This window comes from Littorina saxatilis, linkage group LG14 (assembly GCF_037325665.1).
Source record: "Littorina saxatilis isolate snail1 linkage group LG14, US_GU_Lsax_2.0, whole genome shotgun sequence".
NCBI lineage: Eukaryota > Metazoa > Mollusca > Gastropoda > Littorinimorpha > Littorinidae > Littorina > Littorina saxatilis.
Genome location: NC_090258.1, coordinates 32,859,212 through 32,873,622, shown reverse-complemented (window position 1 = coordinate 32,873,622; position 14,411 = coordinate 32,859,212). Strand labels below are relative to the sequence as shown.

General features: G+C 41.5%; 1 protein-coding gene across 4 annotated transcripts in view; it reads left to right on the top strand.

The window, feature by feature from the left end:
- Positions 1–14,411, top strand: part of LOC138947599 (TBC1 domain family member 5-like) — a 73,875-nt gene that overhangs the window by 46,844 nt on the left and 12,620 nt on the right. For 2 of the 4 annotated variants that reach the window (XM_070319102.1, XM_070319106.1), the window contains 8 exons: positions 3,067–3,155; positions 5,650–5,700; positions 6,858–6,942; positions 7,391–7,563; positions 9,457–9,599; positions 10,501–10,607; positions 10,985–11,060; positions 13,400–13,540. In XM_070319102.1, coding sequence (XP_070175203.1) covers positions 3,067–3,155; positions 5,650–5,700; positions 6,858–6,942; positions 7,391–7,563; positions 9,457–9,599; positions 10,501–10,607; positions 10,985–11,060; positions 13,400–13,540 — 865 coding nt within the window. The remainder of the gene's footprint in view (positions 1–3,066; positions 3,156–5,649; positions 5,701–6,857; positions 6,943–7,390; positions 7,564–9,456; positions 9,600–10,500; positions 10,608–10,984; positions 11,061–13,399; positions 13,541–14,411) is intronic. The other 2 variants (XM_070319103.1, XM_070319105.1) reach the window with 2 other exon arrangements.

Genomic DNA, 14,411 nt, shown 5'->3' with positions numbered 1-14,411 from the left:
ATGTGTGTTAAATGTTTGAATTGATACTGTTCTGTGGAATCTAAAAAATAATATGAACAGGCGAAAATTATGAAAGAGGAATTTTATTATGAAAAGAATTATTTTTGAGGATGAAAGTCATTTGTTCATGTACAGTCGAACCCACTTAAAACGAACACGCTAGTTACGAATTTTGACTTATAACGTATTAGTTTTAAGTTCCCAACTGAATACCTCTTTCTTCATGCTTAAAAAATGCTTGAAACGAATTCTTTGTAACGAATTTATGCTTATAACGAGCACTTTTTGGATTCCCAAGCATGCATAATGTCTGTAATTTACTCACGCTTATGGCGAAATCTTTAAACTCGTCCCGAGATCGACATATCATATCATTTGCATAACGAACCCCTCTTTTAACAAACACGTTTTCATCGCCCCAGAGCCGCTTTGTCTCTAAAAGTCACAAGGCTACAAGGATCTGCGTGTGAGGCGAGGTCAAAGGCAGGTCCATTGTGATGGCTGGGTGGCCTTCTTTATAGACACTGACCTTCTTCCCAGGGGTCATTGACCCAGTTTTAGCTATGAGAGGTGGTTCCCCTTTCATATGAGAGAGGAAACACTTCCTGCACCCGGGTCAGTGACCGAGTTTAACCTATGGGGAGTTTAATCTATGGGGCGGTCTCTTTGATGTCTTGAGAGGAAACTTGGCCAGGGTAGTACATGCACCAGAACTGGTGGACACCATGAAATCGGAGATTGATCAGAATGTGCATGTACATGCTTTTACACGACTTTTTAAATTTTACTTCTAAAATTGTGACAGTAAAAAAATCAATCAATTCTCTTAATGCGAATTTCGGTTATGACGAACTTATTTCCTGATCCCCAGTGATTCGTCTTAAGTGAGTTCGACTGTATATGCTTCCATAGACCAAATAGCCTGGACCGCCAACTCGTCACGTGACCCTTCGAGGCTACGACGCTCGACTTTCAGGGGCGCTTAGCGTTCGGTTTGAAAGGCCAGCGATTCGAAGACAGTGAAAAGAAAGCACGCTCCAGTTATTTGTGACAATGGGAGGTGACAATGAACTGGATTTTCCAAAACTCCAAACTAGACTTAACAAAACTCATCGAAAAACATGTTCCATAATTATGCACTTTAGCTGAGTTTATTTTAGCATTTTCAGAACTTACCTCGACAACTTCGACCATGTTTACAATCGACACCGGATATGACATCCCCCTGATTTCTGAAAGGCCATGTAAGCGTACTAGGTTCCTAAATGCGAGAGGCCGCTACCTCGTAATAGAGAGAAAGAGCGGAGAGAGAGCTAGTTGGCGGTCCAGGATAAATGATCTATGATGTTGGTAGCTCTCAGATGTCAGGAGAGCGGTTTTGCACTACTAACTCTCACACTTACTTTTGTTGTCTTTATGTAGAGCACTGACTTTCTTTCTTTCTTAGATCAAATTATGGAAACTCAAAACATATGAAGACAGATGAAGACCAAACTTCTTCAAAAACTGTAAAGCAAAACCTTGAAATTACTGGACCGTTTTCTTGATTACCTATGTAGACGGGCGCAGTGGCGTGGTGGTAAGACGTCGGTCGGCCTTATAATCAGGAGGTCGTGAGTTTGAATCCCGGTCGCTGTTGCCTGGTGGGTTAAGAGTGAAGATTTTTCCGATCTCCCAGGTCAAGTTATGTGCAGACCTGCTAGTGACTTAACCCCCTTCGCGTGTACACGCTAGCACAAGACCAAGTGCGCATGGAAAAGATCCTGTAATCCATGTCAGAGTTCGGTGGGTTATGAAAACACGAAAATACCCAGCATGCCTACTCAACGAAAGCGGAGTGAAGCTGACTATGCTCGCAGAGTATAGTGTGGGGAACCCAAATGGGCAAACGAGCTCACACGTAACCAGAAAATTCTGGAACGCTGAAGAAGAAGAAGAAGAAGAAGAAGATTACCTATGTCCATCTCTATACTTTCAATTAACTTAGACATGTATTTGACAGGGTGACGCAGTAGTCCCCCTTTTCACAGGCAGTTGCTATGCATAGACGGAGTTGTCTCCCTGCCAAAGCTTTAGCTATTTATATTAGCTCGACGTTTTTGGTAGGTGGGAAGGCAGCACACCCGTGAGATGTGGAGTAGCTGTTTGTAATGGGGGCTGGCTGCTGTTGTCACCTTGTTTTCATCAAGCATTTTTGTCAAAAGCAAAAAAATTGTGTATTAAGACACTCTGCCTGCAGGTAATGATTGAACGGATGACAGACGACGTACTACCACAACAATAGGTTCAGAATAGCGATGTGAATAATTTAATACTCAAGAATGAGGATACAATGTTCGATATAGAACTATGTAATTCAAGCGTCTGTTGCACTTATCAATTTGCCACAATATTAATTATTGTTTGAATGAAGTTGATCAGGCCATTTGCCCATTTTCATGGGTAGGTACAATTTACTGGTATCATTACGACAATTATATTTTTAGAGTTGTGAAGTCTGAGAAACAAAGGGAAGTAAGCACTCTAAATACATACAAAATGTGAAATAGAGTAAGTCAGAGTGATGCGGAACCAATCTGCTGGCACCTTAGAGAATGACAAGCATTGAAATGAACAAGCTGTCGTATGCATGTAGACCGCTTCCTTCCCTTTGTTGCTCACATCTGAAACTTGCACTGATGGGGTCTATGTCGACCAAAAGAGTGGGATTCCTGTAGGTGGAGTTCCTGGAGGGGGATTCTCTCTATACAGGGAATACCACAGGATTTAGTTCCTGTAGCGTGTCGCTGATATCGCTGAAAGTCACGTGATGCTTGGCGACATCGGTAGAATTTGATGTTTTTCAATCTTTTTTGATATTTCTTAGAAATTCGAGTATGGTTTGCAAGTTTTATTGAAAAACTCCACCCTGTGGGATTCCCTGTATACAGGGAATCCCCCTCCAGGAACTCCACCTTCAGGGAATCCCACTCTTTTGGTCGACATAGACCCCAGCAGCGAAACTAGCACTCTGCCTTATTTGAGATGTAGAGAGTTGTCATTGTTATTTTGAAATGTGACCTGCAGGGTATGCATGAGTTGCTGGCTCCCATCATCTTTGTGCTGCACTATGACCACCAAGCTTTCCTCCATGCCTCCGAAACGGACAATGTCCTGTGAGTATTTGGTTACGTCTTCTTTTGGTTTGCTAACATGGGGATTATTATGATTATTTACATATCTTCTAAACTGAATTTAGGTTTGTACTTACTGTAGGCTTAAATAGTATTTTTTTTGTATTGTACATGTAATATGACCAGTCTCAGTTTGTTAAGTTTTGTTTTTTATTTGGGTTAAGTATTAGGTCATTTTATTTTTTTAAATGAGCTAGCAGTTCAGATGCTGAGTGAGCTTGAAAATTAACATCAGTCCCAGGGGTAGTGGATAGAGGGGGGGGGGGGGGGCGGTGGTAGTAGTTAGGGGCGGGGTAGGTGGGTTGTGGAGGGGGTGGGGGGGGGGTATAGGTAGAGGTGGGGTAAGGGGTTGTGAATCCAGTTGTTGGGGTTTTGTCTCGCCTTGCATCAGTCTCTTCAACAGAAAGCTGCAGAAGTTTTCTCATAATTTTTCTCTGGAGGTTAAAAATGTTACATCAAACTTGAACATCAAATTCCTATAATGCTTTCTAACGCCATTTGTTATTTTAACGTCAGTTGTTGGATGTAAATTTGATTACTGCAGTCGTGTCTGTTGTCATTATTCTAATAAGATTATGCCTTTTCTGTGTTTTGAAGGGGATGGGGGTGGGGGGTTGTTTACCATAAAGAAGCAAGGGATGAAATATGTTTTGAGGGTGTGAAAAGTGTTTCTGAAACACAGCTGTCTTTCTCTTTCTCTCTCTCTTATTGCACTATCTTGATCAGGACAAACACTTTAAACAAGTGAGTTCTTCCCCTTCGTCTAAATGATGTCATCCTGGTTTTGATGTTTGTTTGTTTATGGTTTTGTTTTTGTGTTTGGCCTTTATACAAGTATGTGCCATTGTTCTGTCTTGTGGTAAAAAAGAAAAGTCATACACTTAATTTTCATACAGCTTTAATAATTAATATTTCTTCAAACAGTACTTGAAAAAGGGCAAGTGCATCATTTAGTTTATTTTTTGCAACTTACAGATCAGCAGGGGTTTAAGATTTGCATGAGAAAACAAGCTACTCCAGCCTAACTGGATTTACTAGTTTGAACTTGTTTCTTTGATCCAACAAAGATATACAGGGGAACACACGTACACGCACAAACGCACGCATGCACGTGCACACACTCACACACACACAGATGTAAACAGACAGACACACACAGCCGTGCAAATCCCACTTTCTTTTAGTTTTCTGTGTGCAGACTTAGTGAATCTGTCTTATAATTAGTGGTATCAGTCATTCTAAAGTTCGGATTTCAGGTCACTGCACTAAGTGTGTCTCTGTTATGTTTCATTTTCGATAACATCCTGACGTGACATGTGATGTGTACATTACGTACTTGTTTGCGTAAATTATGGTGTGTTGTTCTCTTCCACGACCCCCAAACATGTTTATGCCACCTAACCAATGATGTTTATGTTGTCTGAATCTCTTGTCAGAATGTTAACTGTGTCCTGTGTGTTCTGTTGTGCATGTGTTGAATTGTGATGTCACTATGTTTTTGGGATTCATGAATTTTTGTTGTTGCGCTGACAGTGAAAACCCCCCAGAATTTCAACAATAAGAAAAGGGGAAAAGAAAGCTAGAAGATGAATGTGGAATGCTCTCATGGAATTTACTCACAACCCTTCTTTTGATGGTCACGATCTTCTGTTAATTCAGTCCATCTCGATTGGCTCTCAATTTTCTGTTGCCTGTTGTTGTCCACATAACACCATAAACTGGGTTTTATTTTTTATTTCTTTATAAAATAACACGCACGATCTGCAATGATTTTGCATTCTGCTTATTGATATATGCTGGTGAGAAAGTAACTTTAAATTCATTTATGTTGAAAAATGTGTGTTGATAAAATGAGCTGAGCTTTAAGTTTAAGGGTACAAAAAACAATGATGCTGTGTGTACATGCACAGGAGCTTGTATCCAACCGCCGGTCAATCATTATTTACTCCTGCATGCTTATTATTTACTCCTGCATACTAGTGAATAGTAGGAGTAAGGGTATTGAGCATGCAGGAGTAAATAATAAGCATGCAGGAGTAAATGAAGATCGACCGGAGGTTGGATACATTTTTGCTCCTGTGTGTTAAAATGTAATAGATTCCAGCAGTGACACAAACATTGTGCATTTTCATGGATGCATGCATGACAGTTGATAGTACATGTATTCTTAATACCCGTCGCGCCAAAGCCAGCAATCTGGATGCTAGCGACGTACCCTACAGATACAGATGCAGATAATACTCTGGATATATAGTACTGTGCCTTGTCTGTAGATTTCTCATATCCTTCTGTGAAATTAACATTTTACTTTTAGTCTAAAATGTGATACTTAGAAAACCTTTTTGTTGCTCATTGGACATTGATTCCATTGGAGGTCTAAACCAACTTATTTTAGTGCAATGTCACCAGTTTTTGTTTTTTTGTGTGAACATTTTTGGTATGTTATTTCATCACAGTTTATTTTGGTTTTTTTCAGGCCTATCATTAAGGATATGCTGGACCCCAAGTACCTGGAACATGATGCATAGTAAGTATATTGCCTGTAGGCAATTTTGTACAGTCTGGTAACTGTAGAAAGGAGAACATCAACAACAACAAAAAATGAAAGTTTAATAATGACAGCAACGACTACATCAAAAAACGTGTTTAACTGTCATCAGCATCCTCATTATCAGCTAGCTGAGTTATTGTTATACTAATATTAATTCTGTCATCTTAAACATCATCATCGTCATTGTCGTCATCATCATCTACAACAATGTGTTATCATCAACATACTTGACTGTCTTCCTCCTCCTATGCTTCATGGTATGCGATACCAGTTTCAGTTTTGTTGTTGCCATCATCGTCATTGTCGCCATCGTCAGCAGCAGCAGCAGCATAATTTTTACACCCCCGGTATAGGGGTGTGTATAGGATTCGGTCGATGTGTTTGTTTGTGTGTTTGTGTGTTTGTGTTCGCATATAGATCTCAAGAATGAACGGACCGATCGTCACCAAACTTGGTGAACAGGTTCTATACATTCCTGAGACGGTCCTTACAAAAATTGGGACCAGTCAAACACACGGTTAGGGAGTTATTGGTGGATTAAGATTCTACAAGAACTTATAGAGGGACATATTAATGATCAAAGGGAAATAACCTTCTCAGTTGGTGGCAGTGAGAATGGTTATTTCCCTTTGACCAACGGGGGTGTTTTTCCTACCTCGGAGGAATTTCTTGTTGTTATCGTCATCATTGCCATTGTATTTGTCAACATCATCACCATCATCATTCTGGTCGTCGTAATCATCACCGTTATCATTCTGATTGTCGTGATCTTCATCATCGATGTCATCATCGTCATCAGCATCATCATCGCCATCTTCATTCTGGTTGTCGTAATCATCACCGTTATCATTCTGATTGTCGTCATCATCATCATCATCATCATCGATGTCATCGTCGTCATCAGCATCATCATCACCATCATCATTCTGGTCATCATGATCATCACCGTTGTCATTCTGATTTTCGTCATCATCATCATCGATGTCATCATCATCATCATCATCGTCAACGTCGTAGTCGTCATCATTATCAATGTTGTCATCATCATCATCATCATGACAGAAAGCCATTGAGTTAATAATTTTCACATGCTTGGAGTTTGAAATAAAGTAACCCTTTGGTGTATATTTCAGTTTCATGTTCTGCCAAGTGATGGCTACAGTGGAGCCGTGGTACTTGGCCAAAGATGTGTGCAGTGCCCCTAAGGTAATGTACTGGGTGAGTCTGCAGGCATTTTTAAAATGTTCTATTGCTGCTGATGATTGTCTTAACGATACAACGCTTAATTCAGGACAATACAACACGTTCACAAGAACCTCGACCGAACAGGCTTTAGAGTGAGTGGACAAACGAGAGAAAGTCGAGAGAAAAAAATAAACAAATGTTAACCGTTGCTGTGACTTATCTAAGAATGTGGCCAAGATGGCCGCAGCAATGACCAACTGTTGTTGTGAGATTTGTTTAGATATTAGGGCGGTCCTTCATTGACCCCCAAGTTGACCTCGCAAAGTCTTTTTACCCAAAACTCAGTGCTAAAGCTCCATGCGGCCAGTTTCGCGAAGTATTTTTCGCGTAGTCGACTTTGTCCAGTTAAGGACAGGCTTTGGAGCGAGAGTGTTGATTGCAGTGTGTTTGATCGCCCTTCAAATGTTGTTCTTGTCAACAGAAGAAGCACGATGTGTTCAACGGCACGCCGTTCACTCGCACCCAGGACCAGATGCCGTCGAGCGTCATCGTCACCAAGCTGACTCGCATCCAGGACTACCTGCTGAAGAAGCACGACATGGACCTCCACGCTCACCTGGAGAACCTGGAGATTGCTCCCCAGATCTATGGCATGTGAGTCATAGTGTTGTGGGTCTGTTCAACCTGGAGATTGTTCCCCAGATCTATGGCATGTGAGTCATAGTGTTGTGGGTCTGTTCAACCTGGAGATTGCTCCCCAGATCTATGGCATGTGAGTCAAAGTGTTGTGGGTCTGTTCAACCTGGAGATTGCTCCCCAGATCTATGGCATGTGAGTCATGGTGTTGTGGGTCTGTTCAACCTGGAGATTGCTCCCCAGATCTATGGCATATGTGTCAAAGTGTTGTGGGTCTGTTCAACCTGTAGATTGCTCCCCAGATCTATGGCATGTGAGTCAAAGTGTTGTGGGTCTGTTCAACCTGGAGATTGCTCCCCAGATCTATGGCATGTGAGTCAAAGTGTTGTGGGTCTGTTCAACCTGGAGATTGCTCCCCAGATCTATGGCATGTGAGTCATAGTGTTGTGGGTCTGTTCAACCTGGAGATTGTTCCCCAGATCTATGGCATGTGAGTCATAGTGTTGTGGGTCTGTTCAATCTGTGTATTATGACCACCCAAGGAATTGAGCAAAAGTGGTGGTTATACAGTAAAACCTGCGAGCAAAGGACGCTCTTGGGGAGCCTTGCCACTGTCCTTTGTAGCAAGGTGTCCTTTCTTATGAATATGAATGCGCCAACATTTTTTTGGAGAAAAAAAACACCCAACAGTCACTGATTCTTTTTTGCCACAGTGATTATTAAAACTCAAAGTTTTGAAGCCCTCAATGTTTTTTTTGTTTGTTTTTTTTTCAAAGAAAAGGAGAGAGAGAGAGAGAGAGAGAGAGAGGTGCAATCGGTTTCTTATCTGAAGCAATGGGCCATTCACTGGAAGATTCTTTGATTGAGCTGTTGAAAACCACTCGAAGAGTTCTTCGTTCAACTCGTCATAGGTTGTTTTTCTTCTCTTAACACATTTTGCCGTCGATCTGGCACCGGAGTCCCACTGACTGAGAATTTGTGTTCGATCAGCTTTTATGTTGGAAATTTGAGTTTTTCCTCAATTCAGCTCATCAGCAACTTTTTGAACGGTCTTTATGACATCGACTCTCTCTTCTAAAGTCAATTTTTTGTTTTGGCATGATGAGACGAAGACGAAGGATGAGACGAAGATGCATCACAGTACAGAAAGTAGAAACCCAAAATGTTTGTGAGTTCACGGCATCGACCAATGAGCGTGCACCATACAAAAACCAACTTCTTTCAAGTGCTGTCATTGGCTTACAAAATAAACTTCTCGCGCGTTCACATCGCCAGCGAGATTGTATTTGCAGAACCAAGATGGCGGACCAGCGTCTGCTAAAAGCTGTCTGCTACAAGGGTTTGTCCGTTGTTGACAAGTGACGAACCCAATCGGGACCAAAAAAGGGTGTCTGCGTCCGCGCCTTTGAGGTGTTCGCTCTTTTAAGGTGTTTTTGAGAGTAAAATACATCCGTCCTCACTTGAATTGTCCGTTATGCTAAGGTGTCCGCCGAAATAAGGGTCCGCTAGATGCAGGTTTTACTGTAGACAGAATCTGAAAATGGCTCTGCAAATCTATGGCACGTGATTCATAGTTTTGGATACGGTTGTATCTGTCTACAATGAGCAACAAAGGAATTGTTATAGTCAACCTTAAAATTGCTCCGCAGATCTATGGCATGGGAGTGATGCTTTTTGATACAGTTGAACCTGTCTATGACGACCCTCCAAGGAACTGAACAAAAGTGTGTGTGTGTGTGAGTGCTCTGTGAGTAATACTGTGTGTGTAAGGAAATACGACCCTGAGCTACTCGCTCATGCGGAGAATCTTGAGATTCTTCCGCAGTTCATGGCCTGTTGATGTTTATACTGCTTTAACTATTGTATATAAATATACCAACGTTTATACTGCTATAATTTCTGTGTGTGCAGACGATGGTTGAGGTTATTGTTCGGCAGAGAGTTCCCCATGCAGGACCTGCTGATGCTGTGGGACGCCATCTTTGCTGATGGCATTGGGTTCGACCTCGTCGACTACATCTTCGTTGCCATGATGCTGTACATCAGGGATTTGTGTGAGCGTGGAATTCTTGTGGTTGACTGATACATTTATATGTTCAGTGAGCAGTTCAGCTCATCATCTCAGATCTGGCAAGGCTTTTACATGAGATAAGACCATGCCTCCACTTAGTCACATACCAATAATCAACATGCACCTTGACTACTGGCTGTGGTGATTTAATTAGACATTTTTGATGAATTTGTTTCTCTTTTACATAATTAATTCATCAAAAAATGTCTAATTAAGCACAAAGAGCACCCAGGCTGTTTATTTGTGGTATGTGACCAAGTGGAGGGATGGTCGTATCCCTTGTATGGCCAGACCTGAGATGGTGACGACACTGTTTTCAAGAGAAAGAGTGTGCCTATAAAGAAGCCCTGCTGTTAGAGAAACCAAATATGATGTTAACGTTGAAGGGAAGAATGAGAAACCAAATATGATGTTAACGTTGGAGGGAAGAATTTAAAGAAGCCCTGCTGTTAGAGAAACCAAATATGATGTTAACGTTGGAGGGAAGAATGAGAAACCAAATATGATAACGTTGGAGGGAAGAATTTAAAGAAGCCCTGCTGTTAGAGAAACCAAATATGATGTTAACGTTGGAGGGAAGAATGAGAAACCAAATATGATGTTAACGTTGGAGGGAAGAATTTAAAGAAGCCCTGCTGTTAGAGAAACCAAATATGATGTTAACGTTGAAGGGAAGAATGAGAAACCAAATATGATGTTAACGTTGGAGGGAAGAATGAGAAACCAAATATGATGTTAACGTTGGAGGGAAGAATTTAAAAGATGTAAAGTGTTACTGTGTTCATAAGTTTGCTACAAGTCTGAGTGTGATGAGTGAGAAGGGAACAGCGCTTGTGTTTGTGAGTTTGTGAGTGAAAGTGATCATGTGTTTTTTTGTCGGACAGTGTTAGCCAGTGACTACGCAGGCTGCCTTATGTCGCTCATGAAGTTTCCTCAGGTTTCTGACGCCCACTACTTCATTGACAAGGCTCTCTACCTCAGAGAACCCAGTGTGAGTTGACACGGTTTTTGTGTGTGTGTGTGTGTGTGTGTGTGTGTGTGTGTGTGTGTGTGTGTGTGTGTGTGTGTGTGTGTGTGTGTGTGTGTGTGTGTGTGTGTGTGTGAGAGAGAGGGAGAGAGAGAGATAGAGAGTCAAGAGAGAGAGAAAAATGCATTGAGTCTTATGACAAGGTGTACAGTTTGATTAAGATAAAAGAAGAAGAAATCATAAGAGATGTAAAAGTGATTAGTGATTACTTCTTCTGCATTCATTGCCTGCAACTCCCACATACACATGTTTTGCACAAGCAGATAATTTAGTCATATGGTCTTTTTTTGCCCACCATTTGAGAGGGGAATGTTGATTATGAAGTTTGATCTGTTTTACAGCAATACCCACGCCCTCCAAACTACTGCCACCAGGTGACTTCAAGAGCACACGCCTCTTCAGCCAAAGCCAAGCAAGGTACATTTGGCTTGATTTTGCTCTGTATTCTCAGTTGAATAGACAATGTTCACAATGAACTCTGTGAGGGTTTTCAAACACTGTGGAAGAGTTGCGGCCCTGACAGGGAGGCAAACAATAACATGTCGCCGACCAGTTCAGACAAGCGATGGTAGCAAATAAGTAACTCTAATGTGTCTGCTCGATATAATGTCCTTTACTTTTGAAAATATGCGCATCAGAGCACATGGTTGTTGATGGCCTGTAGTGATCACTGAGTACTTGTTTTTTTCTCCATTTGGGTGACCTCAAGCCAAACTCACGTGACCTCAAGCCAAACTCATGTGACCTCAAGCCAAACTCATGTGACCTCAAGCCAAACTCATGTGACCTCAAGCCAAACTCACGTGACCTCGGGCAAAAAAAAGTTGTCGGCGATCCCTGCAGGCCAGCAATCATTGCCGCAATGAACCAGGATCTCCAGTGTTTATATGTATGAAAGTTTTATATCAAGGCTCAGCACATATCAGAAATCATTATTTGCTACAATTGTTGGTCTGGCAGTGCTTACGTCACTGTCAAGGGTGCATTACTCTTCCACAGCGCATACAAATCCTGACAGAGTTATTTCCAGAAAATGTCTATTCAAATATAGCTTTGGCTTCAAATAACTCTTGACTCAGCTGTAAGTAAGCAGCGGTGTATTCCTTAATCTTTTCTATTTTTGCAGTAACATTTTGAAGGTGTAAGGCTATGCGTTTGAGCTGAGCTGTATCAAGCGCTTGATCGGCGAGAATGGGAGAACCAACTTGAAGCAGAGAAGACCATTTAAGTTGCTTCTTTGAAGGCACACTAATTCCTGTGAAAATAGATTAGCCCTACATCTCATATTTGTCCAGGCTTTTTACGTGGAATAAGACCATCCCTCCACTTGATCAAATACCAAAAATGAACAGCCTGGGTGCCCTCTGCGCACAGGGAAATTTGTTTGAATTTATTTTTAAGAAATCAATTTATCTAATCAATCAATCAATATGAGGCTTATATCGTGCGTATTCCGTGGGTACAGTTCTAAGCGCAGGGATTTAAAAAAAAAAATTTTTTGTATGCAATTTATATTGCGCACATATTCAAGGCGCAGGGATTTATTTATGCCGTGTGAGATGGAATTTTTTTTACACAATACATCACGCATTCACATCGGCCAGCAGATTGCAGCAATTTCGGCGCATATCCTATTTTTCACGGCCTATTATTCCAAGTCACACGGGTATTTTGGTGGACATTTTTATCTATGCCCATACAATTTTGCCAGGAAAGACTCTTTTGTCAATCGTGGGATCTTTAACGTGCACACCCCAATGTAGTGTACACTAATGGACCTCGGTTTTTCATCTCATCCGAAAGACTAGCACTTGAACCCACCACCTAGGTTAGGAAAGGGGGGAGAAAATTGCTAACACCCTGACCCAGGGTCAAACTCGCAACCTCTCGCTTCCGAGCGCAAGTGCGTTACCACTCGGCCATCCAACAACAATACAAAATGTAAATGACCACAGCAAGCAGTCAGTGCATTGATTTTTGTTATGTGTCCAAATGGAGGGATGGTCTAATCCCATGTAAAAGCCTGACCACATCTGAGACGTTTTTCAAGAGAAGGAGACTGTGCCTATACAACTTGAGGCAGTGAAGACCATATAAGTTGCTTCATTCTTAACCAGACATTTTATATAGCAGAGCAACTTTGATGGTCTTTTTCTCTTTTTTTCCCCCCCTCCAAGGACAAGGAGCTTTCATTGCATGCTTTAGGAATGGGAGTGGTACAGAGAGGCGCTTGAAATGCTAACGGAGCGAATTAATTCCAACAGATTTTGTACTGTTGTTAGCCTAATGTTAACATGCATGTATGACAGTAGCTAGCATCTCTTTGATTAACACAAAACACACTGCTGTTTGTATGATCATGCTGAACTCAACTCGCATTTAAACTTATTGTTGTAGAAATAACAATGGAATACCCAGTTAAGACCTGACAGAGTTATTTCCCTACAACATCCATTGAAATTCTTTTTCGAGATGGCTACTGCTAGATACAGTCGAACCTGTCAACAACGGCAATCCAGTGGACCGACCAAAATTGGTCATTTATTTGACAGGTGTTGCTCTGGAAAGGTAAATTATATTGAAAAAAACACAACTATGCCTTTTGGATAGTGGTTGTCGGCAGGTGGTCATTATCGAGAAGTATTTGCCAGGGCAGGTTCAACTGTATAGTTTAAATATTCTATAGAAAGATCTCTTTGCCGAACGCTGGTTTAATGTCCATACTGCTTTGCTGTATCTTTACTGCTTGCTGACAGCACACCAGAAAAGCAGAGGAGGATTCTCGTCTTTCTCTCGCAAATTCAGCCGTCCTAAGACTCTCTCCGTCTCCGCATTTCAAAAGAACCTCCCTAAATCCTCCAGCGAGCCGATGAACCTCCAGACTGATATATCGCCAGGTAGACAGAGTGGAATATAATGTGATATGTGACTGTTGTGGAGCTTTCTTTGCTGCTTTGGTTTTCGACACACAGTTTTACTTTGAAATGTGCACCCTCGGGGCTTGTCCCCCTTTCCCCAAAAAAGTCACCAACTTAATTTTCAATTTCACTGTGTTGAGTTCTTGCATTTAGGTTTAGACAGAGGGGGATATAATGTGGTATCTGACTGTTGTGGAGCTTTATTTGCTGCTTTTGTTTTCTGCACACATTTTTACTTTGAAATGCACACACCTTCAACCACCATTACTTGCGTTCTGTTCAGTTCTATCTACATTCCTTGTTGCATTTAGGTTTTAAGAAAGATCAGGGGATATCAATGTGATATCTGACTGGTGTGAACCTTTATCTACTGCTTGCATTTTCAACTTTTTTTACTTTGATACATGCACCTCCTCGCCTCGCCTCCCCCTTCCGCTCAAATGTCATCAGTACTTGCCTCCCCCTTCCGCTCAAACGTCATCAGTACTTGCCTCCCCCTTCCGCTCAAAAATCATCAGTACTTGCCTCCCCCTTCCGCTCAAACGTCATCAGTACTTGCCTCCCCCTTCCGCTCAAACGTCATCAGTACTTGCCTCCCCCTTCCGCTCAAAAGTCATCAGTACTCGCCTCCCCCTTCCGCTCAAAAATCATCAGTACTTGCATTCTGTTTGAGTTCTATTTGTATTCCTTCTTGCATTTAGGTTAAGAAAGAGGGGATCACAGATATCATCGCTTTATGTTCGAAATTAATGTACTCTTCTTTGGTAAATGTGTATTTTCAGTTCATTTAACGTGTCTTAGCTGTTACTTTAATGAAGAAATAAGGAATGTTTTGAGGCTGTTGTATAAT